This window comes from Rhinolophus sinicus, chromosome 10 (genome assembly GCF_057876585.1).
Source record: "Rhinolophus sinicus isolate RSI-liver-muscle chromosome 10, RSI-T2T, whole genome shotgun sequence".
NCBI classification, from domain to species: domain Eukaryota; kingdom Metazoa; phylum Chordata; class Mammalia; order Chiroptera; family Rhinolophidae; genus Rhinolophus; species Rhinolophus sinicus.
The window spans coordinates 14,886,788-14,909,932 of NC_142510.1; the positions used below are offsets into that span (position 1 = coordinate 14,886,788).

The 23,145-nt window shown below is 59.2% G+C and overlaps 4 protein-coding genes across 4 annotated transcripts; 1 reads left to right on the forward strand and 3 right to left on the reverse strand.

Annotated features, from left to right (window-relative positions):
• Positions 1-997: 997 nt before the first annotated feature.
• Positions 998-5,326, reverse strand: SYNGR3 (synaptogyrin 3). The gene is made up of 4 exons (XM_074323172.2): positions 5,086-5,326; positions 2,970-3,207; positions 2,562-2,704; positions 998-2,480 (listed from the first exon to the last, which is right to left on the reverse strand). The coding sequence occupies exons 1-4, from the start codon at positions 5,182-5,184 to the stop codon at positions 2,271-2,273; spliced, it is 690 nt and encodes a 229-aa protein (XP_074179273.1). The 5' UTR covers positions 5,185-5,326; the 3' UTR covers positions 998-2,270.
• A 3,036-nt stretch (positions 5,327-8,362) lies between these two features.
• Positions 8,363-12,929, reverse strand: GFER (growth factor, augmenter of liver regeneration). Its single transcript, XM_019713115.3, has 3 exons — positions 10,597-12,929; positions 10,078-10,274; positions 8,363-9,193 (listed from the first exon to the last, which is right to left on the reverse strand). The coding sequence occupies exons 1-3, from the start codon at positions 11,386-11,388 to the stop codon at positions 9,031-9,033; spliced, it is 1,152 nt and encodes a 383-aa protein (XP_019568674.1). The 5' UTR covers positions 11,389-12,929; the 3' UTR covers positions 8,363-9,030.
• Positions 11,178-15,766, forward strand: NOXO1 (NADPH oxidase organizer 1). Its single transcript, XM_019713116.3, has 10 exons — positions 11,178-11,314; positions 12,194-12,270; positions 13,420-13,715; positions 13,817-13,897; positions 14,085-14,160; positions 14,261-14,435; positions 14,603-14,784; positions 14,879-14,992; positions 15,291-15,408; positions 15,499-15,766. Exons 2-10 carry the CDS (start codon positions 12,216-12,218, stop codon positions 15,764-15,766), a joined length of 1,365 nt encoding a protein of 454 aa, XP_019568675.3. The 5' UTR covers positions 11,178-11,314; positions 12,194-12,215.
• Positions 15,767-16,081: 315 nt separating this feature from the next.
• On the reverse strand, positions 16,082-22,463 carry TBL3 (transducin beta like 3). Its single transcript, XM_019713111.3, has 22 exons — positions 22,316-22,463; positions 20,787-20,838; positions 20,609-20,704; positions 20,474-20,521; positions 20,219-20,360; positions 20,039-20,123; positions 19,777-19,947; positions 19,618-19,693; positions 19,443-19,536; positions 19,175-19,356; positions 18,946-19,087; positions 18,785-18,843; positions 18,596-18,699; positions 17,914-18,061; positions 17,592-17,822; positions 17,448-17,518; positions 17,210-17,366; positions 17,072-17,130; positions 16,727-16,830; positions 16,556-16,627; positions 16,306-16,464; positions 16,082-16,221 (listed from the first exon to the last, which is right to left on the reverse strand). Exons 1-22 carry the CDS (start codon positions 22,354-22,356, stop codon positions 16,112-16,114), a joined length of 2,403 nt encoding a protein of 800 aa, XP_019568670.3. The 5' UTR covers positions 22,357-22,463; the 3' UTR covers positions 16,082-16,111.
• Positions 22,464-23,145: the final 682 nt, after the last annotated feature.

The window sequence follows — 23,145 nt, forward strand, 5'->3', positions numbered from 1 at the left end:
CCGTGTGACAAACACTGCCTTGAGCTCTTTACACGTGGTAATGTGTTTACACGTGTTATCATGCCACCTGATGTGATAGGAACTATTACTCTTTTATAGAAGGGGAACCTGCAGATGACCAAGCTTGAACATGGCAAAGCCAGCATTCCAGCTCCAGAGATGGTTCGTAACAGCTTCACTCAACCAGGAAGTTACTAATTAGAAATCTTAGACATGAAAAACTGAGACAAAACTCCCAATAGTTGGGTTCAAAAGTAAACAAGACCAAGTTGGGAAAATCTCTAAAGGGGAGTTGGTCATAGAAAGCAGCTCTGGAAGCCATATGGTTCATCTGATGGGGGTCCCAGGAGCAGAAGGTGGTGAGAAGGGGACATTGGAGAAATCATGACTGCTTTTCCCAGGCACTGAACAAAGATTAAAAAAAACAAAAAACAAAAAACACTAAGCAGGATAATTTTTTAAAAAGCCACATCTAGATAAACAACTTAGAAATTCTAAAAGTTATTACCAAAAAGAAAAGGTAACCTACAAAGGAATGCAAATCATACTGTTATCACTGCTCAATGGCAGTACAGGATGCTAAAAGATAATAGAAAAATACCTTTAAATTTCTAAGGAAAATGACAACATTTATATACCCAGTAAAACTATCCTTCAAGAATGTAGGAGTAATATAGAGACTCAAGGTTTTACCTCCATTGACTGACAAAAGTACTAAAGATATACTAATAAAGAAATATTTAGTACTCCTGCTATTATAAAAGGGATAAAAGAGATGGGGAGCTCTCCAGCATTTCAGAGATCCTGCTCTGAGCAACCCAGTTCTAGACCAGCGTGATGTGTGGTGAGGGGCGTGTGAACCTGGTGCCCCAGAATGTGGGGTGTCAGCCTGGCCTCCACCTCACTGTCCCTGAATTCTGGGCCATGGTGCCTATCAGATCACAACCTCTGGCACCGGGAGGGGCAGGGGTAAAAATGAGTCCCAGAGTGTCTGGCCCACAGTAAACTCATTTACAGTCTTTATTATAAAGAAGTTGCAGTTGGAACATGGGACACTGAAATTACACAATCACGGATTGTTCTTTCAGAGGAGGGAGGGAGAGATCCATATATACAAAAATTGTAAACATGTTCACTTAAATATCCACACGTAATTGATCTATGCTACAATGTACAGGGTTGTCACTCAACTGCAACTCCAGAGGGAGGCATCTGTTCATAAGAATGAAATGTGGCAACCGCATTTGGTATTGACATAATGTGAAAAGCCAGCTTGGAGCAACGCATGAGTAGTCAGCTATGCAGAGGGACTCCAACCTCAGACTGGGCCTTAAAACAGAGTGCAGGTGGGGAGTTAAGGGACTGGTTCAGGAAGCCAAGGTTCAGGGGTTTGCATGGAATGGCTGTCTCCGGGGCACTGTGGGCAGATGGAGCCTCTCTCCTCATGAGGGGCTTATCTTGCCAGCCACACGGGTGTCCCGAGCTTCCATGGGGCAAGGTCTGACTGAAGGGCTGGGAGAGGACTGGTGCCCAGGACTATAGCTGTGTGGTGCCTTCCTAACCAGAACCGCCCACACCTGGTCAGGGGCCTGGGCCAAGGCATGGAGGGGCTGGAGCAGGGGCCACAGACAGAGGGGCTGCTTGTAGGGGACTACCAGATGAAAGTTGAGACTTGACCACAATCACAACATTGACAGGGCCAGGCTACTCTAGCAAGTAGGTGAGAGGAAATGGAAGGAGGCTCCAGACACAGCACACGGCCCTACAGGGTGACCCACCATGACAGGATCCAGGACTGTCACAACCCATGGGGACACGGGATAGGGAACAGTGGCCATGTTCCCTGGACCATGGCATGGGGGTTGGGGCAGTATATCTGCCCCCATTCTGGGACAGCCTCTGCACCAGGCTATGGAGGGCAGCTGGATCTAACCCCAGAGGGGACAGGTGAGCCTGGAGATGGCTGCTTCATGAGGGGACTGGCCCCCTGCCCAGGCTGGTCCACTAGAGGCTGGAGGACACTAGTCCAGGGCTGTGTTGTCCCCTCCTCAAGACCTCAGACCTGGGGCTGGGTACTAAAGGTACAGGGGTAATTTGGGGGATACAGCCCAGGCACCCTGGGGGCTACCCTCTCTTGGCCCCGGATGGCCCACAGTGGCCACCCCTCCATTCCCCTCACTGGGCCAGGAGGACCTGAGGGAGGTCCCAGGAGGCCTTTGGGCCCTACATTGGTGGGGCAACCTTCCAGCCTGGTCTGGGCCTACTGGCCACTAGTAGGCAGGCACCTGGTACCCTTTTGGGCTGGTATCCAGGGTCTCGGTGAAGGGCGGGCTCTGGTAGGTCTCGGTGCCCTCCACACCGCTGCCCACAGGGTAGCCGGGGTAGGCCTGGCCCGCCCCAGTGCCCAGCTGTTCCGTGGCAAAGAGCGACATGTCGGTGCCCAGGCGGAACCGCTGCACGGCCTTCACGGTGAGCGCCACCTGAGGGGGAGCCCGGAGTCATCCAGGGCCGACCTCGCCCTGGCCCCAGCCTGGCCCTCACCGCCCGAACGCTGCACTCACCCAGCTGAGGATGGAGAAGAAGCTGAAGGCGATGGCGGCCCGCGCCGCATCTCCGGCCTGCGTGGTGCCTGGTCCGGGCGCCGTACGCTGCCACTGGTTGGTGAGGAAGCAGAAGCCCACGAACCACAAGAACGACCAGAGCCCTACGGGTGGACAGGCGAGAGGGTCAAAGGCGCTCCACCAGAGAACTCGGCCCAACCACGCTGGGGACGGGAATTTGGACGCAGGCAGGCCCCGCCCACCGCCGGACAAAGCGCTGACCTTTTCCGGCTCCACTCCCCTCAGAGTCGGGACCCCCTCCCTCTGGCCCCGCCCCGGCCCGCCCTTCTGGGCCCCAGCCACGCCCTCCAGAGAAGTCCCGAGCGTTTCCCTCCCGAGACCTGCCAATCTCGGCCCAGCCACGCCCACCTGAGAAACCCAGGTCAAGCAGAACCGCGCGGCGGCGGTCGCGGACGCTGCTAATCTGCTGGAAGCGCAAGTCCAGCAGCAGGAAGGCGGCGCAGGCGAGGAAGGCCCCGAGGCCGAGCGCGACGCCAAAGCGACAGGCACCCGCGTTCCCGTTGAAGACGCAGCGCAGCTCCGGGCCGCTGTCGTTGTTCACGTAGCCCTCGTTGACTATGGGCCCGAAAACGGCGATGGAGAACACCTGCGGGTGGCGGTTGGCGCTCAGGCACTGGCGGTGGTGACCCTCCCAGCGGAGGGCCTAAGTGACCGTGGCCCACCGCGAGCGGCCGCGCTGGTGGCCCTGTTGCTGCGTTCCCTTGCAGCACACGGCCCGTCTCTGGGTGAGGGTCTTTGGGCACCCCTCCCTAAATACCTCCCTCAGGTATTTAGTAATTATGGATAACATGTATCATTAGTGAGCACCTGCCATGCCCAGTCACCGTGCTTTACATGGGTTCGCTCATGGAATCGTCCCAAAAAACCATGTAGGTGCGTGCCAGTGTTCTTATCCCATTTATAGATAGGGCTCAACAGGTGAAGTGATTTGTCCGAGGTCGCATTGCTGATAAGAGCCAGGGCTGAAATTCAAGCTGGGTCCTAAGCACCACGTGGGGCCTGTGGTGTCTCAGACTCCAAAGTGTGAGAATAGCCTTCAACTGGCCTGGTGATTCCAGGCTTGAGCCTGTGTGGCTGGGGGAGGTAGGTGTGGAACCAGCTGGGAGAGGTAGGCGGGGAGAGACAGGCTTCAGAGTAGGGGGTGCCCGGGGGGGGGGGGGGGGGGGAACAGCTGCACAGAGCTGTGGACCCTCCCTCAGCATTTGGGAGCTGTGCGGCCCTGTTTCCTAGCATGTCAAATACAGTAACAGGCACAGCTCAGGAGGTGTTGGGGACAGAGAAATAATGCCCACCCAGCATCCTACATTTGGTGGGCACTCAAGGGATGATGACCCCACGTGACTGATTAATTATTAATACCACCCATAGTGTTTGGGCTCAAAAGGGGACAGGACTGACCTCTGAGGTTCAGTCAAACCTCAGCACCCTGTCCCCACCAGGGCTGGAAGGCAGGTAGGAGGTGGACCACCATTATTTTAAAACAGATGGTGCTCTTTTAGCTCCAGGCAGCCCTATGTTTCTAAAAAAAAGACCTCTGGTTTCAAGTTCATTTCTCCCCTTTCCCCCCTCCCCAGCTCCTGGAGACTTAGTCAAGAGGGAAACTGAGGCACAGGGTATGGACTCGTCCCACCAGAGTGTTCCACAAGTCACCAGAATTAGGGTTCCTACATCCTGGTCTGGCCAAAGGCAATCCACACCGAAGGCGGAAGCCCACTGGCCCACCCTGGGCACCGCCCTACTCGAAGACCAGGGAATAGGTGCGGCTGCCACTAGCCTCTACCCCTGGACAAAACCCAGAACTTGGCACCCCACCTCCCCATCTCTCCTGCCTGCAGGGGTGGAAATGAGGAGCAGGCCACTGGGCCTAGGGTTGGTCCAGTAGGTTAGGCTGCCCCAAAATTCGCCCTCCCACACCACCTCCAGGAAGCCCTTCCAGAGCAGAGCCCCTTCTGGCTGCCCCACCCAGGTTCCCAGAGAACCCCCGCCCCCAACTCACAGTTGCAACTGGGGGGGCCTGTGAAGGGTCAGCTCCCTTCCAAGGAGCCTGTAGGATGTGTGCGGGAGAAGCAGGAAGAGGCTCTGCCTTATCCTCTCGGCTCCCGTAGCCCCCTCCTCGGGCTGAGGCTGAGTACCCAAGCCCCTCCGAGTCCCGTCCCCACCCCTGTGCCTGCTTCCAGGTCGTGAGGACAGGAAAAACGGAGCGAGGGCTGAGGAAGAGGACTGTTAGACCTAAGGAGGAATTGGGGATGGGGGACGACGGGCAGTGACCTCTCAAGGTCCCAGGCTGTCACCGCCGGCCCCTCCCCCGCCCGCAGGTGGGCGCGCCCAGCCGGGTGACGTCATCCCAACCTGCGGCCCGCGGGGGAGGGGCCGGCGAGGATGAGGATGGGGGCGAGGGGCAGGGGAGGAGGACGAGGGATGTGAGGCGCGAGAGACCGGGTACCGGGAGGTGGGGGGCACTCACCCAGGACACAACCCGCAGCAGGGTCTGGGGCCGCAGCGCGAAGCTCACGGGGTCCAGGGCAGCCCCCGCGCGGCCCGCGCCGAACGAGGCTCCCTCCATGGCCGGCCCGGGCGGGCCACGCGCCCCCGGAGCCCTCTGTCCGTCTATCAGTCTGGCGGGCCCCGCCCGAGGCAGCCCGGGGCAGCTGCCGATGCTGATGGTGCTGCCGCTGCCTCTGCCGCTTACAGAGAACGCGCGGCGGGGGCGCGCGGGGCGGGGCCGAGCTCGCGTCCCCCCCTTCCCGCCCCGGAATGGTCCACGCGCGAGACTGGAGCCCTCCCCTCCCTCCGTCCCGCCCACCTTCCACCCCCCCATCCTCACCTGCTTGGCCAGGGTCAGAGATGGAGACCACCCGCCAGATCACAAATGAGTCAGAGCCGACGAGCTGGGTGCCCACTCACAGGGTATCAGGAGTCAGCTGGGCAGGCGGACACTGGGCTGCTTTCGCTGTTGCAAGGCTGGTGGACAGTAGGACCTGACCCAGCTCCTTTGTGCAGGGCCCTTTTATGAGTGCGTGTGTGGGGGTAACTGAGGCCTGGGAGCTCCAGCGTCTTCCCCAAGTCCTCAGGAAACGGGAATTCAGTTCCCTGGCTCTGTAGACCAGAAATAGGTCACTGGCGTCTTTCCCCCCATACCCCCACATCCTATCTTTTCCTTCAGAGGGAGAAGTCTCCCTGATAAGGAGGGAGAATAGCCTCTGCCCTCAGGGATACTTGTCCAGGCCAGCAGAGGTGGGAGTTGGGGCATCTCTGAGTCCTCCATATTCCTGGGTCTCCCCAACTGATTTGGGGCTGACATATTTAGTTTGGGGTCAAGGGGTGGGGAGAAGCCTCAGTGATGAGAGTTTGGCGGAGCTGGGGGCTAGCAGCCCCATGTGACTGCCGGGTCTCTTCTACAGATCCCCTGGCCCCCAATTGGTTTCCCTTCCTTCAGGTTCCTTCCAGGTCAGCCTGGCAAGGGTCCAGATAACTCCTATGTTTCTGTCTAGGGCATTGATAAGACAAGTCTGCATTTTTTTTTTAGCATTTACAGTGCCAAATGCTTCACAATGACTTTATGGGTAGGGACTGTTATCATCCCCATTTCTTAGATGGTAAATAGTAGGCCAGCTGACATCTTGGATCACAGAAAGTGAAGAGCTGGGATTCAAATCCAGGTTCCTGCCTTGTCATCTGTATGAATGGAGGGTGGTGCCTGGCCCAGGCCCTTGGAAACCCCATCCCAGGGCAGGTGTGGCCAGAGGTGGTGCTACCCACCAGTCTCTATCAAGTCCATTATACTGTGTATCCAATCCCACCACCTCACCTGTCAGCGGCTGTTCCCTGTCTCAGTCTCTTGCATCATCCATTTCCCCTTTTTACTTGACCATTTGCATCAGCACCCAAACATGTTACACTTTCTTCTATCTTAAAAACAAACACCTCCATCTTGACCCCACTTCCTATCCAGCTGTCCCGTCACTGCTCCCTTTAGTCCCAGGGGCAATTCAGACACTGCTGTTCCCACCCTGCTGGAAAGGCCTCTAGCTGTCATCCTCTCCTGTTCCTCATACTTCACAGGGCCTTTCTTGTCAACCCTTTTAGGTTCAATCCTCTTGTCTCACCTGTGACCTTCAAGGCTTAGGGGACCCAGAGCATGCTCATGGCTCTTCTCCCTCTGTGTTCTCTCCTTTGGTCTATGTGCTGACAGCTCCAGCCAGAACCTTCCCTTGAACTAGCGTCCCACTTGTCTTAGCCTGGTTGCCCTGGAAAACAGTCTACAGCAAAGTTGAGTTTTATAGGGGGCTGAAACTTCAGAGACGCTAGAGTTAAGGAAACCGGGAAGTGAAGCAGGGAAGGAAAGAGCAAATACAGTGATTCCTGAGCTGAACACAGTGGCGTGCAGGTGACTAGGGAAAGGCCAGAGAGAATCTCTGTGCTGGGAACAGTCCATCTTGGGGAGGGAGAGCAATTTCTCCGCTGGCTGCTCCCCGCCTATTTCTTTGTGTCACCTGGTCCCTCTGGGCGGCGGCTTCGGAAGCCAGCTCCCCCATGGGAACAGTCAGGTGAAGGTACTGAGGAGGCCATGATACAGGTTGGCCCTATGCCTAGGTAGAGGCTGACACTCCATGGGGAGAGAGGTGACTGGAGCTTTATGACTAGACCTGGGCCATTCCAGCTGAAAGCTAAGGTCTGGGAGCAGATGTGGCTGAGTGAATCAGGGAGGCTCAAAAGCTGGGTCCAGGTCACCCCAAACCTGCTTCACTCACAGCCTTCTCCATCTTACTGATACAGAGTAACTCCATGCTTCCAGCTGCTTGGGCCGGAATCCCAGTCACCTTTGGCTTTCTCTTGGCTCCACCTTCAGGGTATATCTGATGTCCTCTCCCACCCACCCTGGGGTGAGCTTCCCCCTCAGCTGCCACGTGGGTGCCTGCTCTCCCCAGTCCCACCCATGCCTGCCTCATCGCAGCTCAGTAGCCAAAGCACTTAAAAAAAAATTTTTTTTTTAATTGGGGAAGGGGAACAGGGCTTTATTGGGGAACAGTGTGTACTTCCAGGACTTCTTTTTTCCAAGTCAAGTTGTTGTCCTTTCAATCTTAGTTATGGAAGGCACAGCTCAGCTCCAGGTCCAGTTGCCGTTGTTAGTTGCAGGGGGCACAGCCCACCATCCCTTGCGGGAGTCGAACCGGCAACCTTGTGGTTGAGAGGACATGCTCCAACCACCTGAGCCATCCGGGAGGCAGCTCAGCTCAAGGTGCCGTGTTCAATCTTAGTTGCAGGAGGCGGCGCCCACCATCCCTTGTGAGAATCAAGCCGTCAACCTTGTGGTTGAGAGCCCACTGGCCCATGTGGGAATCGAACTGGCAGCCTTCGGCATTAGGAGCACAGAGCTCCAACTGCCTGAGCCACCGGGCCTGCCCAAGGAAACTTTCAAAAGTCACATCTCGCCATTCCTCAGCTCCAAATCCTTCAAGACCTTCCTGTCACAGGAGCTGGGTGGTTTTAACCATCCTTGCTGGGGCTTTGATGACCTCATGCCATATGACACTCCCTCACCTTTCTGACCCTCCCTCAGCTCCAGTAACTCTGCTTCCTTGCTGTTCCTAGAATATCCTGGCCCACTCTTGCCCAGGGACCTCTCCTTCCTCCCAAGGAGCCAGAACCTGGACAGGAGGAAGCAGCTGAACACAGAGTGGCAAGGGCAGACCCTGTGCATCTCTGCAAGTTCCAGCACAAATCACACCGAAGCCAGGTCCTCAGCTTCTCCGGCATTTTATTTTGATCTCAAGCTCCGAGGAAGCTGGCCCCAGGAAGTTTTATTGGGGGTGAAATTGTTACAGTTATGGAAGGCCACGTGCTAGACAGGAAATGGGCAGCAGGGTTGTTGGACGCGCAGAGAACCATGCCTGCACTTTCCCTCAGTCCCTGCAAGGATGGAGCAGGGTGGAAAGTTTAGCCCCCAGGCCTCTTTCCTAAAGTGCAAACAGCACACACATCCTCTGGAGCTCCAGTCACTGCGGCTGTTCCTAGCTACACAGTAGGGAGATAATGGTCCACTTTAGAGGTGTGGGGACCCCAGCCAAGCCTGACACCTTCATGTGTGGGAAAGTGGGCACCAGGGTGTGGGGTGGGCAGAAGGCCATATCCTGAATGAAAAGGGACAGTCCTTCACCTGTAGCCCCACAGATCCTTAGCAGAAGAGGAAGCCATTGGGGTGCCTATAGCTGACATCTCCAATTCCAAACCTGAGAAGGAAAGGGCCCCATGGGCAACGTCTGGGGGTCACCCAACTGAGACACAACGCCTGGCTCTGCCACACTTTTAAAGAGTGCTCCAACGCACTTTAATGAGTCCCCTGCCCCTCTGTAGCCAGGTCATCCATAGGCCCCGGGTGGCTGCCCCATGGGCTCCGGCTGGCCGCCCTCTAGTCGCAGGACCCGTCCTTCCAGCCGTCACGCCAGCGCTCATCCACTTTGGAGCAGTCGAAGTCCGGCTTGCCAAGCTTGCGGTTCACTTCGTTGTGCAGACGGCATAGCCACTGGGTTAAACATGCCCGCGTGCTCGTGTCTGGCTCGTTCCTGCATATCCTGCATGGGGGAGCACATGGAGGATGGGGGGCAGGCAGTGGTTCCACTGCCCCTGCCCCACCAGCTCCTTGCCTGCTCAATCCAGGGAGGAGAGATGGGACACTGCTGTGAGCTACACCCAGGAGTGCCCTCATGCTCTGAGAAGACAGTAAGTCCCAAAACAGGGCTGACCCTGCAGCATCCAGACGGGGTGGACTCCTAAGCCTGCTCAAAATGCCACTTAGGGAGCTTGGCAAACACTGACAAGAGCCCAGGGCAAGAAATTAAGTCACAGACCAGGCAACTTTACAACCTCTTAACAATCAGGAAGCCTCACCCCAGCTTCCCTGGCCCCCGGCAGTGTGGAAGGGGTGGGGCGCGCACAAAGGCATAACTGAAAACCAGACCTGTTTCCTAGCAACTGGGGCCCTGGTGCCCCACCTCAGCAAGAGACCTGGTTCTAACTGCTCAGGCTTCAAACAGCAAGGGCTTTCCTGCCCCTCCACGTCCAGCCCAGAAATGCCTATGGATGCCAAACAATAGAAAAAGTGGGTTCTCAAGGTCTTGAAACCAGCAGTGCTGCTCCAGAAGTCAGGCAAGGTGGAGTCCTCCTTAACCTGCAGGTTTCCATCAGTGCTAAGCAGGGACCTTGTGAGAGAAGTCCTGCAGACCTGTGGCTGCAGAAAGCAGCAGTGTCCAGAAGCAGCCCCAGGGTGTTTGGCCTTTGAGAAAGATGGTTCAGATGACCCAATCCCCATTCCGTTGGTGGTCCCTGCTCGTGGCAACCCTCTGCCACCTCTGCACCTATTTCTCTAGGCTCCCCTTTAGGACATCAGTCAGGGACCCCAGACCCAGGCTCCAGGTGGGATGCTCTGCTGCCTGCAGATGGTGCAGACACAACTTACCTTTTCCTTATGTCTTCTGCACACTCCTCACAGGGGTAAAACTTGGAAAATAAATGTATGAACTGGGCCATGTCTTGCTGCTGTTCTGCGGTGGGCAGGTCAGGGTAGTAGGCAGCCAGGGTATGAAGGACAGACCAGCTGTGGCGGCCCAGTTCCTCGCGATCCTGAGGACAATCTTCCCTAAACTTGCTGTCCCGCTGCAGAAGGAGGCCGATCAAGGGTCAGTTCGGTCTTCCCTGACCAGAAGCCTACAAAGCTCCCCCTTTGCCCTCCCCAGCCGGATCCTGCAGCGGATCCGGCCCACTTGTGGCTGAAGGTCTACAGGCCAACCCTGTGGGGCATAAGTCTGTCAGGCATAGGACCTGTGGCCGCTCGGCCTTCGCATTGGGAGATCTGCCCAGGGTGCCTGAGAACAAGATGTGGAACCCGAGGTTGGGGTGGGGTGTACGCGGGCCAGGGTTAGGGGTAGGCAGGGCTCGCAGGCCTCTGTGGGGAAGTGGCGCCTCCCGACATCTGCACCTTCTGCTGCGTCCGCATCCACGTCTTGAAGTCCACGCAAGCCCGGCAGGGCCGCCTCCGGGAGGTGTCATCGACGACCTCAGAGTCGGGGGTCGGTGCCTGGGTTAGCGTCGGGGCCGAGGCGGCGGCATCTCTCCGCCCTGCCCCCCTGCCGCGCGCGTCCGTCACCAGGTCCTCCATCGCCTCGGAGCGCGCGCCGCCTGGCAGGAAGGAAAAGAGGTTCCCGCCGCCGAAGCGCCCCCGGTCGCTGGGCGCCGCCATATTGCCCGCGCAATGTCTGCCGGGCCAGATAGGCCTCCAGCTCGGCCTCCAGCTCGGCCTCCAAGTCGGCCTCCAAGTCGGCCTCCAGGCCAGCGCGCGCGCCGCCGCCAGGGCGCGGCCACAGGAGCCGGGCGCGCGCGCCGCGGGTTCGGGCGTGGAGGCGGGGCCTGAGTTGGGACTGAGGGCGGGATCGGGGGCGGAGCCCGGGGCCGGGGCGGGGTCCGCCGTGGAGGCGGTGTCCGTCATAGAGGCAGGGCTGGGATGTGCGACCCGCACCCGGGAGGAGGCCGAGCGGGAAGACTGCGTCGGGTTCAAAGATGCGCCGGAGGCCCGGGTGGGGCCGGAGGCCCGCGTCCTCGAGACACCCCTGGGGCTAGTTCCGCGGTCCGAGCCAGGCTTGAGTTGTCCATGGCGGCGCTCCCCCTTTCTCCAGTAGAACAGGAACGTGTTGTGGAAGGTGCGCCGCGGCCGAGCCGTGGACTCGGGCTGTGGTTTAGGCGAAGTCCGTGTTGCGGCCCTTGACGCCCCCATCGCTCCGCTCCGACTGTGCCCGCGGCCAGAATCTGTGCCTTCAGCCGCGGCTCGCCCAAGGGCCGGCTGCGCGGCGCTCTGGCAACGCGAGGCGGGGCCGTGAGCGCACAGAAGACCCGCGCGCTCTAGGGCCGGTCCCGGGATTAGCCTCCATGGCCGGTGCCACGGCAACGGGCGCCTGGCAAGGCTGGGTTGGGCCGTGCCTGCAAAGGAAGCTGCACGTGTCTCTGGACTCCTGTGCGCACAGAACGGCCCCGGATCCTGTGGCCTGCATGAAAGGGTTAACGGCACGCAGGATACCGCTGCGTGCTTAGTACACTCATTTACTCCGCAAATATTTGTATAGTGCCTAATGTGTTCCGAGCACTGTTCCAGGCGCTGGGCAGGGCGGAGAGCAAGATCTGACCCTGATCTCAGCTCATAGTCCGATATGGTCAAGACGGAAACAACAAAAACAAAAACAAGTCACATTAATAAATGTTCATTTACAAACTGTGGTGGGGGCCCTAACAGGATGCGGTAAATCAGGTGGCCTCCTTTAGGTGACCTTTAGGCAGAAGCCCGAAGGATGAGGAATCAGCTGTGGAGGGCAGTGAAGGCCAAGGCTGGAGGTGGGAGGGTCTTGGTCTCGCGTGGGCAGTAAGGCCAGTGGGATAGGACTTGTGGAGGAGATATCCAGAGGGGGGCAGGGGCCCACCAAAGACTTGGTTGGCTATCACGGGAATTGGGAATTTAAGGACAATGGGAAAGTCCTGGACAGTTTTGAGCAGGGCTACCTCTGCCTGATCCCAATCCTGTTTTGCAGGTTTCTCTGGAGAGTCCATTTCATGGCAGCAAGTGAGGGACACCGGCATTGGATGGCTAGGGGGGGTTGTTGCCCAGGTGAGAGAGGAGGGGAGGGGCTATGGAGAGGTAAAAAGTGGAAAGGACTCAGGGTTGCTGGGGGTGTGAAGAAGGGGCTGTCAGTTGGGGCATGGAGGGGGCCTCAGTATCCTTCTAGGTCCCTGGCTGTGAGTAAATTGTCCCTTCCCCAGCTTCTCTGTCTTCCAGGGGAGCAAGGTCTGTCCCACCCTAGACCCTGCCAGGCCCCCACTGAGGTTAGGGGGAGTGTGGCAGCTGGGCTGAAGGCGCGCTGCAGATAAGGCCTGTCAGCAGGTGTTCACTGTCTGGACCAAGACCAGGGTAGGTTTGAGGGCTTCAGACAGAGCCGCTGGTCAGACACACAAAAGCCTTTTGTCTAGGCCATGGTCGGTTCCTGGAAGGATGCCCTAGAAGATGAACTCTTCCTGGAAGGCTTCAGGTTGGGGGTAAGGTTTAGCCAGCCCTTGGGGGGGGGGGGGCATAAGTCAGAGCTGGTGGCTCCAACAACAGGAAGAACCACTGCACCAAGATTAGATGGGGCCCCAGAAATCTCCCCTATAAGGAAGCGGCCCAGTAACATGGGGCAGTTGGGCATGCTCTCTGGGATTCCCCAGTCAGTTGGGGAATAGTCACTCCTGATCCCAGAAGTTGTGTTTGCAGTAACTTGTAATAAATCATGAATTCCGAGTCGGCTCTCAAAAGAGCCTTAGTCACCACCTCCCCCACCCCAAGTGTCTGTGGCTATAGAGATGGACCGTCTTCTTCCTGCCCCAAGTCTACCCACCACAGGAGAACCTCTGGGGTCGGCCCCTCCCCAACACATACAGAAATACTGACGTTAATGATCCATTTCATTTCCTACTGTGTGACTGTGGGGTTATTAAGGGATTTTCCCTTCAAGGTGAGGGTTAAGCAGTTCCTGATAAATGGGTGACCTCTCCAGGTGAGTTCGAAGACAAAGCGGTGGGCCACACCCCGGCCGAAGGCTCTCACGATTCCCAGCATTACCAGGGTGGGGAGAGCCGGGAGATGCGCCAGGCCTGACGGCCCTTTGATGGCTCTTCCTTGTGCTCCTCCCACGGCCGGACTTGGGCAGGAGGGCCTCAGGCAGCAGTCCTAGCATCTCCACCGCCTCTTCTCCCCCTCCCACCCTCAAGCCCTGTGCTTCAGCTCCTCCACCCAGATCTTCACTTTGCAGTGCGGTGAGGAAGCTGCGAAGGGGCACAGGAGTAGGGCATCGCTGCAAGGACCTGGCAGGTCTGAGGAGTCATAGGGGAATTCCAACCGCTCTTCCGGTGCCCAGGAGTGCCTATCCTCCCAGTGTGGGCAGGGAGGCAGCAGAACCCTCCATCACATCCCGCCAGCTCCAGAAGCCCAGGACTGAGACCAAAGCCACAGCTATGGCAGGCCCTCGGCACCCAGTGTCAGTACGTGCAGCGGCTCTGGTGGAGACAGAGAAGTTCCAGGTATGACCCTACAGGTGCCTGCCAACCTTAAGGAGGAAGGCGGGAGGGAGGGAGTTCATGGGCTAGCCCTCCCCAGGTGCCCCCAGCATTTTCTCCAACAGACATTCGCCTTCTCTGTGCGCTGGTCGGACGACAGCAACACCTTCCTGCGCAGGAGCTGGGATGAGTTCAGGAGGCTCCATGTGAGTGAGCCTGGGTTATCTGATTTCCCCCAACTGCATGACACACTAATGACCCCAGCTGGGGTGCTTGCCCTCACGCCCACCCCACGTAGGCTTCCAGTCCTTACAATCCCAGCAAGTGACCCCTGCCCTTTCCAAGGGTACCTGGTGGGCTTTCGGACACCAATACCCTGGTTCTCGCCCTTAGAAGAACCTCAAGGAGACCTTCCCGGTAGAGTCGGGCCTACTACGGAGATCTGACCGCGTTCTTCCCAAGCTTCAGGGTCAGGCTGGCAGAGATCCCGGAAGGGGTTGGGGCGGCAGCGGCCTGGTGGGGAAGCCCTGGGGATGGGGTTATATGGCCCATCCCTGTCCTGCCTACAGACGCATCGCTGCTGGTGCGCGGGGGGCGCACGGGTCGTGGCCTGGTGCGCCTGCAGCTGCTGGAAGCCTATTTGCAGACGCTGCTGGCGAATGAGCGCATGCCCTGTGGTCCGGCTCTCACTAGCTTCTTTGCGCCGCAAACCCGGGACCTAGAGCCCAGGCTGCCACCTGGCAGGTAACTGACCAGCCCCCAACTCCCTACAGGAAGCACTTGGAGGGTGGGGGTGGCGTGGTGAAGGGGCCTTGGAGGTGTGAAGGCAAGCCGGCTAAGTGGACTTGCAAGGATTGGCTGGCCAATCCCCACACACTCACCTCTCTTCCCTGCACCCACCGCCTTCCCAGCCTTGTTATCTTGCCTGTCCCAGAAGAGCCCCTAGCCAGCCCTGCGCGCAGCCTTTCCATCCACAGCCTGGAGGCTCTGAGCCTGCAATGCCTACAGCCCTTCAGCACCCAGGACACACAGGGCCGGCCCTTCCACGCACGGGCCCAGGAGGCCCTGAATGTGCTGCTGCGACACCCCTCAGGTGGGGCTGGGTGGAAGTCTGGGGACTCAACCTTCTGCCTCCAGGATCCCAGTGGGCCTGGGGTTCTGAACCCCTGCCCACCTCTTACCCACAGGCTGGTGGCTGGTGCAGAACGAAGACCAGCAGACGGCATGGTTTCCTGCCCCCTACCTAGGGGAGGTAGCCCCAGGCCAGGGAGGAGAGGGGTGCCGGCCCCTAGGGAGTAGTGGTGAGACTAGCCCTCCTTCCCATGCCTACAACCACTAACACCTCTGGGCAGCGTGCAGCAAAGCTGGGCCACAAGCACCTGGCCCAGGGGAGGGACCCCATGGAGTGACTAGGTGGTGGCAGTGGCCCCCTTAGCACGTGCTAGGTCCCCATAGTGGGAGGGAGCCACAGTGGGGTTTTAGAGTTGTCCTGGGGTCAGCAGAGATGCAGAGAGGGAGCCTGGAGGTGGCAATTCAGTGGGAGATAAGGGGACCAAGAAGTGGGAGCCCTCTGGGTGACCCTCAAGCACCCCACTCCAGGGTTCCAGTTCTGTGCTTCCCGCGCCTATGAGGGCAGCCGGGCTGACGAGCTGTCAGTGCCTGCTGGAGCGCATGTGCACGTCCTGGAAATGTCCGATCGCGGCTGGTGGCTGTGCAGGTATGCAGGTGTGGGGGCTTTGTGGGCAGTGGGGGTGGGGGTCTAGTTGGGGGCAGGGCCACTGCTAACCAAACCCTGCTCTCTTCTCAGGTTCGGTGGCCGCACAGGTCTTCTCCCCTCTGTGCTGCTGCAGCCCGATGGGCTGGGCATGCTCCTGAGCGGACCAGGGCTCCACTGTGGGGCAGACGATGGAGAGAACAGGCCGGGCAAGGCCCAGAGCTCCCCTGAGCCCTCCCAGGCCACAACCCTTCCCCCTACTGTGCCTGCCCGCCCCCCACTGAGTGTCATTCAGAGTCGCTGCTGTACTATCACCCGCAGAGCACTGCGGCGGGCCCCAAGGGGTCAGGGACCCCCCTGAGGGTGTGTGGAATCACACGAAGGCTGCACCAAGTGCCTCACAGCTGGAGCAGCAGGCCAGAGACTCCAGACCCCAGGGAGCCACACCACTCCCAGGGCAGAGAGAGGTGCCTTTGAGGGTGGGACTCCCTGGCTGGCGGGGCCAGAAGGCTACACTCTCCCATTTCCTCTGAGTAAAAAGCTCTTCTGATTGACCCACACCCAGTGTCTGTGCTCAGGGGCAGGGCCTGCCGCATCATGGCCAGGCCAGGGCACAGGGAGGGGGGTTGGCCGAAGTTGTGATCTTGATGAGACAACGTCCAGACAGACACGGAGGTGGGATAGAAGAGTACACCTTCTGCGTGTTTCAGAGGGCTGAGGGGGCGGCAGGGAGGGTGGGCAGCTTCATGTTGTGCCACAGGAAGTCCAGGAAGGTGGCTGCCTGCAGTGTCCGGCTGAGCCGCTGAAAGTGGCGCTCTGGGGAATGACAGAGATTGTCATGGGATCCACAGCGTGTGCTGAGCTATTCCCTACCCCCAACCTGGGGCTGTGCCCACGTACCTGTGTAGGGCAGCAGGGCCTCCAGGGAGGCCCGAATACCCTCGTAGGCCAGCAGCTCTTCAGGGGCCTCGTGCCGCAGGAGCACACCCAGCACAGCCTGGGCTTCATGGCAATGCCGCGAGTTGGTGTTCCATGTGACACAGAAACGCAGCAAGGCCTCTGTGGATGACAGGGATGGTCGGTCAGATCTGCCCATGGGCCATCCCACCCATAGTAGCCACTGTCCAGCCTCCACCCACCCACCGCGGACCTTTCTGGTCTTGCCGCAGTCGGAGCACTGTGGCTTCCAGCTTCTCACAGGCTTCAGGGTCCCTACGAATGGCTGTGGGAGGAGGAAAGATAAGCCCCAGGGAAAGGGCATGATGGACCCCAGAGGAACACCCCCCACTGCCACCTGTCAGGCCCCTGAGGCAGCACTGACCCTGGATAACAGTCAGTACAGTGTGGGGCCGGTCCAGGGAGATGGCCAGGCCCAGTGCCCGCAGGTACCGCTTCTCCTGGAGCAGGTTGTCCAGTTCTTGCTGCCTGGCAGGGGAAGGAGGGAGGGCAGGGCCAACGGGCTGGGGCTGGCTCAGGAGTCAGCAGCCTGGGCCTGAGCACCCCCTGGTGGGGAGCTGTGGCACCGCTCCGAGCCTGTTTCCCATGCCATAAACCGGGTCATGCCAATAGACCCTACCCTGAGGGGTGGGGGTGAGGCTGACGCACAGGATGTGCCAGACATGTGGGTGGCACTCCCGGGGAGGCTAGGTGGGACCCCCAGACTTACCTGACCACCTGTTCCTCTCGCTTGGCCTGTTCCTCTGCTTGCTCTGCTTCAGTTACATCCTGGGGTCAGACTGGCGTCAGACTGGCATCCCCAGGCTACCCTGCCCACTCTGTGCCCACCCTAGCCAAGCCCACACACCTTCCAGAGGATGACACAGGAGTCACTGGCGCCAGTGAGGGCGCGGTCGTCCAGCCGGCTGCAGTGCAGCCCCCAGACCTTGTCGTCGTGGGCATCCAGCGTCCTCACACACTCATTGTTTTTGATGGTCCAGAGCTTCACGAGCCCATCGGAGCCACTGGTTTGGGGTTGGAAGGGGACTTAGCACTGGGCCTGTCTCAGCTCCCCCCAACCCTTGCCCTGTCTCCAGCCCCCTCACCTGGACAGCAGCTGTGTGCCACGGCTCACAAAGGCCACCTTCAGCACAGAAGCATCGTGTCCTTCAAACGTCTGCGGGGTTGGAATGGGAAGGGTGTGAAATGGCATCAGGTGGGGGCCAGGCCTGGGGGTGGGGGCAGCTTACCTTGAGGCAGCTGAAGTCCTGTAGTGCCCAGAGCTTGATGGTGCCATCGGCTGAGGCTGTGGCCAGCACCTGGTCCATGGGTGAGAACTGGACACACCAGAGGCCACGCCGGTGGCCTGAGAAGATGCCCAGCAGCTGGCACTGTGGCAGGGCCCAGAGCTTGGCTGTGCGGTCTTGTGAGCCTGTGGCCAGCAGCTTGTCATTGGGGGCAATGGCCACACTGTTGATGTCCTGGTGACAAGAGCAGGTGACAAGAGCTCAGACCCCCTGTACCAGTGAGGGCCCTACCACACTCCCAACCCAGTGTGCCATATGTGGTCACCTTATCGTGGCAGCGCTGTGTGGCCTGGGCCTGTAGGAGGGCAGGGCCACTGTCTGGGGCTGTGCTCTTGGATAGCTGGGCTTCGGGGAGGGGCCACAGCTTCACGGTGCAGTCCTGGCTACCCGTCACCAGGAAGGTCTCCTTCAGCCTGAGCCCAATTGGGGAGAGGGGGAGACACCTGTTGATCCCCCCACCAGGCCTGTCTGCCAACACACCACAACTCCGGACTGCAGGACCATAGCCCAGACCAGATGGCCCATCCCAGAATGCAGACGGCCTAAGTCATCCAAACACATCTCCGGAACCGTTTGACCCCACTTAAGACTGCACTGCCCACCCTTGGTGCTGCCACACCAGGTGACTTTGTCCCCAAAATGGGACTCCCAGTCCTAAATGCAGGGACCGCCTACTCCACCTAGACCTTGTTCAGGGTCATTCTCTCTGCCTCAATCCCCACCCTTTTTATCCATCCGGCAGCCCCAAGGCCACTTCCAGGAAACACCCCCAATGGAGCCTGGGGGTACCTCTGGCCCGTTCTTTGTTCCACACCCCTGGGCTGGCACTTCAAAGAGCAAGGCCAAAGCACCTCCTCCTCTCCCCCATCTCCGTGAACTGGAACTCCATTAGCGGGGCCTGGGCCTCCGTGAGCGACACCCCTGGAACCCCAGCCCCGACCAACTACCTAGAGCAGCAGATGGTGCCCACGCTGTGTGTGTGCCCAGAGCCCTGAGCTACACAGGTCACCTTGCCAGCCTTGTTCATCCTCCAGACGCGGATGCTCTGGTCCTGGGGATGAAAGGGGTGAGGACAGAGGCTGGGCTGGGCATCCCCACCTGGGACTCATTCCTCCACACCTCTTGGGGTACCTCACCTTGGCGCAGCTGGCAAAGAGCCACCCCTTCCGGAACACATCGAGGGCCAAGACAATGTCTGGGAGGAAGAGGAGGGAGAATGGTCGGAGATCAGCTCAGGGAAGGGGGACAATCCAGTCCAGGATGGGGTTCCCAGGGGGCCTCAACCTGGCACCCTCACCTGTGTGGCCGTGGAGAATCTGGCAGGCTGATGTCTGCAGCTCAAAGACTTTCAGGTAGGGGCTGTTGGAGGCCACAACAATGTGGGAGTCCTCCGGTCCAAGGAACCGGACGTCCAACACCTCCTCGCTGTAGCCGGCAAACTGGGGGGCGGAGGGACACAAGCCAGGATAGGCGTGAATGGAGGGCTGGTGCTCCTAGGCCACAGGCGGAGCAGTGACAGCGCTTACCTGTTTCTGCAGCTGCAGGGAATGTGCCTCGTAGAGCAGCAGGTTGTGGTCAGCAGTGACACTGAGGAGGAGGCCAGCGGCTCGGACCAGGGTACAGTGGGTCAGCTCCTGCCCAGGGCCTGACAGCTGCTGCTGTGTGTATACACACTGCCCAGACGCTGCCTCCCACACGCGCAGCATGCCTGTGCAGGGACAGGGGCTGCTGGGACGTACAGGTCCATAGGCTACCTCCAGTCCCTGCGGCCCACCCTGGCCTGGCCCCACACACCTTGGCTGCCAGCTGTCAGGAAGTGCAGGCCTGATGACTTCACACCCAGCTTGGGGGCTGGCTCTTCTGGCAATAGTACTGCGGCCTCCACACTCTGAGAAGGAGCAGGTCAGAGGGAGCAGCCCCACCCCCAGCCCTGCCCCAGTCACTAGCCCAGATCCTCTAGTGTCCCCACCTCAAACACTGGGATGGTCCTCAGGGCCTGGTGGCTCCGCAGGTCCCAGACAATGCAGATCTTGTCCCGGCCCGAGCTGGGGGAAACAGTTACCTCAGTTCCCGGCTCTCAGCCTTGGCCCTCCCCTTCCTGCTAAGGCCTAGGTGGCCAGCCACTGACCTGAGCATGGTGTGGCCATCGGCACTAAAGGTCAGTGAGGTGACAGCACTGTAGTGGGCAGTCAGTACGGCCAGGCATGATCGGTCCTGCAGCGACCACATGCGGATGGTGGCATCTATGGCTGAGGAGAAGAGCAGCAGGCGCGCGGGGTCCGGGTGGAAGGCCACCAAACTGCAGGTGGATGGGCGGGGTGGGTGAGCTGGGTGGGTGGGGTACCCCAGCGTGATGCCCCGCCCACCCAGCCTCTGCTCCTCCTACTCACTGCACGACACCGGGCGAGCCCCGAAAGTGGTGCGTCCCATAATGCCGCAGGACGTCCCAGACACGCACAGCCCCATCACAGCCGCCTATGGGAATGTGTTTGAGGTAAAGGGACAGGTATACCCAAAGCCCTCTGCCCATGTGCCCTCCAGCTGGCCCACCCCCTCAGCTGGGGGCCTACCTGTGGCAAGCAGCGTGGAGGTGGGGTCGAAAGCCATGGTGGCCACAGGGGCTGTGTGTATGGCTTTCCACAGGCGGGTGACGCTACCCTCTCGCCAGGCCCACTGAGCCAGCAGCAGTGCCCGGCTGGCTGTCACCAGCACCTGGGGAGGACGCAGTTCAGCTGGGGGGGGGAGAGGCGTGGCCACCCATCCTCATAGATCCAAAGGTTGGTTGGGAGGTACTGGAGCCCATCTCCTGTTCCTGCCCCACATACCTCATCATCGGGGCTGAGGTCAAAGGCAGTGATGTCCTCCTGGTCCTCCTAGGGGGCAAGAGTGGGCACACAGAACACCATGAGAATAGGCTACCTTCTACACTAGCCCCTCACCCTGGCTCTCCCCGCCCTCACCTGCTCCAGGCTCCGCAGCACAGCCCCCGAGGCCACATCCAGGATGTTGACTCTGGTACCACAGACGCAGAAGAGGTGCTGCCCAGTCTGGTCCAGCTAGGGACAGAGGGATCTCAGCCAAAGTAACACTCTGCAGCCCCTGCCTGCCCCACCACTCTGCCCCTCCCTGGGCTGGTACCTGCACCTTCCCGCCCTTGTAGAAAGGCTCAATCTTGCGTTCGACAGCATAGCTGGAGGAAGGACAGAGGGAGAGAGTGAATTACCCACCCCTTGGTCCCCAGTGCCCAGCCCTGTGCTGGATGCTCTCCCAGGAGTCAACCCAATAGGCCCCTGTGATTGTAGAGTCCCTGAGTTCTTCTCACTGTTATCTTCTTTAACGCCTCAGCAGCACTGGGAAGTGGGTGTTGGTATCCCCATGTTACAGAAGAATCGAGACCCAGAGCTGGTTGGTGATCCACACTGGGTCCCACGACAGACAGGACAGGCAGTCCAACAGTCCAGTCTTCCCAGATTCCCCAGTGCCCAGCAGGCCAGGCCTTGGGCGCCCCCTGCTGGCCATGGGAGGTCTGGAGTGGGTACCAGCTCATAGCAACATCCAGCCTGCCCCTTCCCCAACCCTGACTCCTTCCTCCGTCCTCAGCCTGGCCTGCATCCCAGTCCCCAAGCAGCCCTTTACCCTCCTCCGCTGCTCCCACGATGGTCCAGGCCACTGCCCTCTCCCCTTTGGACAGCTGTTCCAGCCTCTTCAAGACCAGGTCCCTCCCTACCCCCTGCCTCAAACCCCGATGCCAAAAAGATATTTTAGAACATAACTCAGTTTGCATTACCATCCTGCCTTAAAACCCTCCCCTCTCCTTACATGTTTCCAAGATCCTGTCCAAAGGGGCCACTGCTGACCTTTCCTGTTTCACACAGGCTGTTCCCTGTATGTGGCCTGGACCTCTCTTCCCAGCTTTCAATGGCACCTGGCTAACTCCACTGGAGGAAGCCTTACTGCCAAGATGAAACAAAGTTTCCAAGCCCGTGAAGCCAGTCGCCCATCCAACAGAGGTGCTGTCAGTACCAGGGTTTCCTTTTGCTAATACTTATCACAGCCACTGATGGAAAGGATTTGCTCAATACGCTTATCCCATCAGAATGCGCTCCACACGCGAAGCTGAACCTGTCCTATCGTGGACACTAAGCACTTAGACATTTAGCAGAGGCTGGGGATTGAATAGCACAGGATTCCTGGCTTTCTGGGCCACTGCTGACCCGCCCATCTCCCGACCGCTCTTCCTGCTTCCCTGGAGAAGGACAGCAGGTGAAGCTCCCAGGCCGTCTGACCCAAAAGTGGTTCTTCTCCCGCTACTTGAGGGAGGAAGGGCCCGCTTCTGTCCAGGACCAGCCTCCATTTGTGCTCAGTCCTCCCCTTCCTTCTCTGGGATTTCTTGTCCCCAACCCCCAAACCAGCTCCTAGTTTAAGTAACCGACACTGACTGCGCCCGGCATTGGAGCCCGCTCTCCCCGAGAGCAGTCGGTGCCGGGTCCTTCATCTTATAAAACCGCAGCCGCCACGCCACGACCCCGCGGGCCAGTCTGTATACACCCCTCACCGACTCCCCAGGTCCGAATGGGCACCCGGTCTACGGGGGACGCCTTCGCTACTCCGCTGCGAACCCGGTACCCTCCCCCGGCTGCGCCCGCAGCCCCGGCGCCCGGGCTCACTTAGCCTTGAAGCGGCCCACTCCGGCCGCGGCTTCCTCCATGTCTCCGCGGCCGCCGCAGCCTCCGCGTGAGGGACACACGCACGCCACTCCGCGCTGCCGGCGCGCTTGGGTGGAGTCACAGCCGGCTATTAATGTGACGTCATTAACACTGCGCGCTCGGCGCCATCTTTGCTGTGGGCAGTGGCTGCTGCGCCAGGAAGCGAAATCTAGAAGAGGCATTTCCGGTCTGGAGATGGGGGGCGGGGTTTAGAGCGGCTGGGGCAGGTAGACTGATAAGGGGCTGGGTCGCTAACTGTACCGCCTCTTAACGGAAGTTTTAAAAGGCATTCGTAGGAAATGTTGCGGGTCTTGTCCCCTTGGCATTCTGGGGTTTGGGGGCAAGCGTGGCTGGGTGCGATCCGTGAGTAGATAGAGCCTTGAACCAGGCCCTGCATCGGGGCTCACTGTCTGGTATGAGAAATAACGCAGGTAATTGAATAAATCGAGTAACTCAGAGTCGTTTAAATATTTGAGCACACTCTATGTGCAAAGCACTGTTCTATGCACTTGGGAGACGGGCGGGGGGAACCTCTGCTTTTGAGTAGGTCACGTGTTGGGGGGGGTGAGGGCTGTGCAGAAGGGCAAGGAATAATGATAGTTAAATGATTAGTACTGTGGAAAGAATCACCGAGGAATGGAGCGGAGTTCAGGGGGTGCAATTTTAAATGGGTGGTTTTTGCTTCATGACACCTAAGCAAAACCCTGAAGCAAGGAGCCATGTGGTTATCTAGGGGAACAGTGCTTCAGGCTAAGGAACAGCCAGTGCAGAGGTATGGCGTTAGGAGGAGC

Excerpts from the sequence above, each read along its gene's own strand:
- SYNGR3 (XM_074323172.2), bottom strand. The coding sequence starts at position 5,184 with ATGGAGGGAGCCTCGTTCGGCGCGGGCCGCGCGGGGGCTGCCCTGGAC. Across the intron at positions 2,705-2,969 it reads GCTTGACCTGGGTTTCTCAG|GGCTCTGGTCGTTCTTGTGG; the intron begins GTGGGCGTGGCT and ends GTCCACCCGTAG. Across the intron at positions 2,481-2,561 it reads TCTTCTCCATCCTCAGCTGG|GTGGCGCTCACCGTGAAGGC; the intron begins GTGAGTGCAGCG and ends GCTCCCCCTCAG.
- GFER (XM_019713115.3), bottom strand. The coding sequence starts at position 11,388 with ATGGGGGCGTCAAGGGCCGCAACACGGACTTCGCCTAAACCACAGCCC. Across the intron at positions 10,275-10,596 it reads GGATGCGGACGCAGCAGAAG|CGGGACAGCAAGTTTAGGGA; the intron begins GTGCAGATGTCG and ends CTCCTTCTGCAG. Across the intron at positions 9,194-10,077 it reads GCAGAAGACATAAGGAAAAG|GATATGCAGGAACGAGCCAG; the intron begins GTAAGTTGTGTC and ends TCCCCCATGCAG.
- NOXO1 (XM_019713116.3), top strand. The coding sequence starts at position 12,216 with ATGGCAGCAAGTGAGGGACACCGGCATTGGATGGCTAGGGGGGGTTGT. Across the intron at positions 14,436-14,602 it reads CCCAGGCTGCCACCTGGCAG|CCTTGTTATCTTGCCTGTCC; the intron begins GTAACTGACCAG and ends CCGCCTTCCCAG. Across the intron at positions 14,993-15,290 it reads CCGGCCCCTAGGGAGTAGTG|GGTTCCAGTTCTGTGCTTCC; the intron begins GTGAGACTAGCC and ends ACCCCACTCCAG.
- TBL3 (XM_019713111.3), bottom strand. The coding sequence starts at position 22,356 with ATGGAGGAAGCCGCGGCCGGAGTGGGCCGCTTCAAGGCTAA. Across the intron at positions 19,537-19,617 it reads GGACCATCCCAGTGTTTGAG|AGTGTGGAGGCCGCAGTACT; the intron begins GTGGGGACACTA and ends GCTCCTTCTCAG. Across the intron at positions 16,628-16,726 it reads TGTACTGACTGTTATCCAGG|CCATTCGTAGGGACCCTGAA; the intron begins GTCAGTGCTGCC and ends CTCCTCCCACAG.